Source organism: Leptodactylus fuscus, chromosome 2 (assembly GCF_031893055.1).
Source record: "Leptodactylus fuscus isolate aLepFus1 chromosome 2, aLepFus1.hap2, whole genome shotgun sequence".
NCBI classification, from domain to species: domain Eukaryota; kingdom Metazoa; phylum Chordata; class Amphibia; order Anura; family Leptodactylidae; genus Leptodactylus; species Leptodactylus fuscus.
Window position 1 is genome coordinate 110,306,427 of NC_134266.1, and position 2,581 is coordinate 110,309,007.

General features: G+C 41.3%; 1 protein-coding gene across 1 annotated transcript; it reads right to left on the minus strand.

Annotated features, from left to right (window-relative positions):
- Positions 1-427: 427 nt before the first annotated feature.
- Positions 428-2,334, minus strand: LOC142194077 (endogenous retrovirus group 3 member 1 Env polyprotein-like). Its single transcript, XM_075263102.1, has one exon. It carries the CDS (start codon positions 1,976-1,978, stop codon positions 428-430), a length of 1,551 nt encoding a protein of 516 aa, XP_075119203.1. The 5' UTR covers positions 1,979-2,334.
- Positions 2,335-2,581: the final 247 nt, after the last annotated feature.

A 2,581-nucleotide genomic window follows, 5' to 3' on the forward strand; every position in this document is an offset into this window, starting at 1 on the left:
CTGGAGTATGCTGTCGTAGGCCAAATTCAAGCAAGAGGGTTATTCTTGAGCTCAAGGGAAACACAACACAGACGCAGCTGTCAGTGATTCAAAGTGTTTCGTTTGTTTGTACAATACAGTGGGTTTTTATAGTTTTTGAGCAAACAGTACAGCCCCTTCTCTTATCTGGTCATACTAAGAGTTTCACCTTTCACCTGTATTTTCTTTAAGTTGAAACAGCTTGCACCAATATTTGTGTACCTTAACGTGTAGCTTAATGTGTAGCTTAACGTCCTTCACACATAGTTTCCACAGCATATGGTTCTATTTCATTTAACCCTTCACAATTCCCCCATTTTGGACATTATTCTCATATCAGATGAGTACGTTCACCTACAATGTAGATGCCAGTCCTCGCTGGATTCCCCATCTGATAGTCCTATAATGTCTACCATTTATACCTATTTTTAGCATAACATCGATTGTAACACATCAAAGTTAACTTGAAAAAGCAGAAAATAAACAATAGAATCATGGCAATTTGTACAATGGTTTGTAATATCCCAGTTATCCATCCACCTACTCCCTTGAACCAATTAGCAGGATTCAAAAAGGAAAAAGTGTTAGACCACCAGCTATCTTCATTTTGCACAACCTCCTTTTCGTACTCTTCCCTTAATGTGTATATATCCTCTAATTTTTGCTTTCCTTTGATATTACCTTCTGGATCGATATAATGGCAACAGGTAGGTCCCACCACCTGACACATCCCACCCTGGGCCGCAGTAACATAATCTAGTACCAGGGTGTGTTGGTTGGTAACTATGATCAACTGGTTCTGTACTGCTAGGGTGGTATTGAGTACACCTAAGATACCCCATATTTGATCATCCAAATAGTCAGTGGCTTCTACTAGTTTATCCCAGGTTTGCATTATCATTGGATAAATAAGAACTGTACTGACTATTTTGTTCCCTGTACTCATTTGGACCAGATGGGGTCTACCACTTTTCCTAGGGGTGTTATCAGCTGCTCTCTTGTACAGAGTATGCTTAGGTATGGCTTTTGCATTTAGTTTATCAACTATAAAGGTGGCAGGAGTGAGTCTTACTATTGTACATGTACCTTTCACCCCCACCGGTAACCACTTGTATGCATTGTTGCCACATGCCCAGTACATCTGAGGAGGTAGTTCAAAGAAGGCTGAGTGTTGGGTAATAAGTTTGTGCACAAGATCCACAAAGCTAGATACATTTTTCAGCATACACCAAGAAGGTTGTTTACCCAGGGTTCCACAATACCCGAAGTCTCGATTTCCACAAACAAAGTTAAGGTTCTTTTTCCTATAAAGCCTTTCTTCACTTGTCTCATTTACACATTCTATATTCCCGGGTATCTCCTTACATGTGTGATTATTCCCTTCTATGAATAGATGAGCATATTCCCAGGAGGTGTTGTGTAATGTTCTTTCTACGATCCAAGGTGCCCAAAAATCCCCTCTCTCTTCTCCATCATCACCAAAACTTATCTGTAGTCGGGTTTGGGGAATTTCTCCTAATATAGTAGCAGTGGGTTTGTTTTGTGGAACCCATCTCTCTCCATCATATGTCATATATTGGATATTCTCATTATCCCCAGTAAGATTACCTTGCCACCATGGGTAATCTGTCCACCCCACTATTGGTATCCCCACAGTAACATTTGCCCACAATTTCCACACTGATTCTTCTGTATTGCGGGCATGATCCATACAACTAGACCAGTCGATCAGTTCTTCCATGGGGACAGGCACAGCTAAAAATGGTAAACTAGAGGAGGAAATGGGTGAGTGAGTGCATATCCAACAATCTTTGAGGGTCTTATCGAAACCTTCCACCATTACAAGATGATGCCTGACAAATTTATTGTCAACTTCTCTAGGTCCCTGAAGAGATTTCCAAGTTCCACTGATTGTGAGTCCTTTAAGAAAGCATAAAACAAATAATGCCCATCCTTTCATTCTTTCTGTGGTTCAGGAACCTTTTTACAATGGGAAGCGTGTATCCAGGTAGATTTTCCTTCCAATTTGACTGAAGTGGCAGTTGTCAGCAGTACTTGGAAAGGACCATCATATCTGGGTTCAAGAGGCTTCCTGGTATGTCTTTTCACGACCACCCAATCACCAGGCTGCAAGCTATGTGTTCCTGAAAAATCAGAAGGGTCTGGAATAGAAGAAAACACCTGTTTATGTGTTGCTTTCAGTCTTTGACACAAGTTCTGGACATAGCTGGCAGTGCTGTCATAATTGAGTTGTAAAGTCTGAGGAAAATACAACCCTAGTCTAGGCACACTTCCAAAAAGCACCTCGAATGGTGACAGACCTGTCTTTCTATTACGAGTGGTCCTCACTGAGTATAATGCTAGAGACAGGCACTCTGGCCAGGGCCTTCCTGTCTCTGCCATGGCTTTCTGGATTTTTAACTTGAGTGTGCCATTCAATCTTTCCACTTTGCCTGAACTTTGGGGATGATAGGGTGTGTGGAAAGCTTGCTCAATCCCTAATACAGACATTATTTCCTTCATTATTTCACCTGTGAAATGTGTACCTCTGTCAGATTCGATC

What these genes read in the sequence shown, in the direction of transcription:
- LOC142194077 (XM_075263102.1), bottom strand. Translation starts at nt 1,978, where the DNA reads ATGAAAGGATGGGCATTATTTGTTTTATGCTTTCTTAAAGGACTCACA.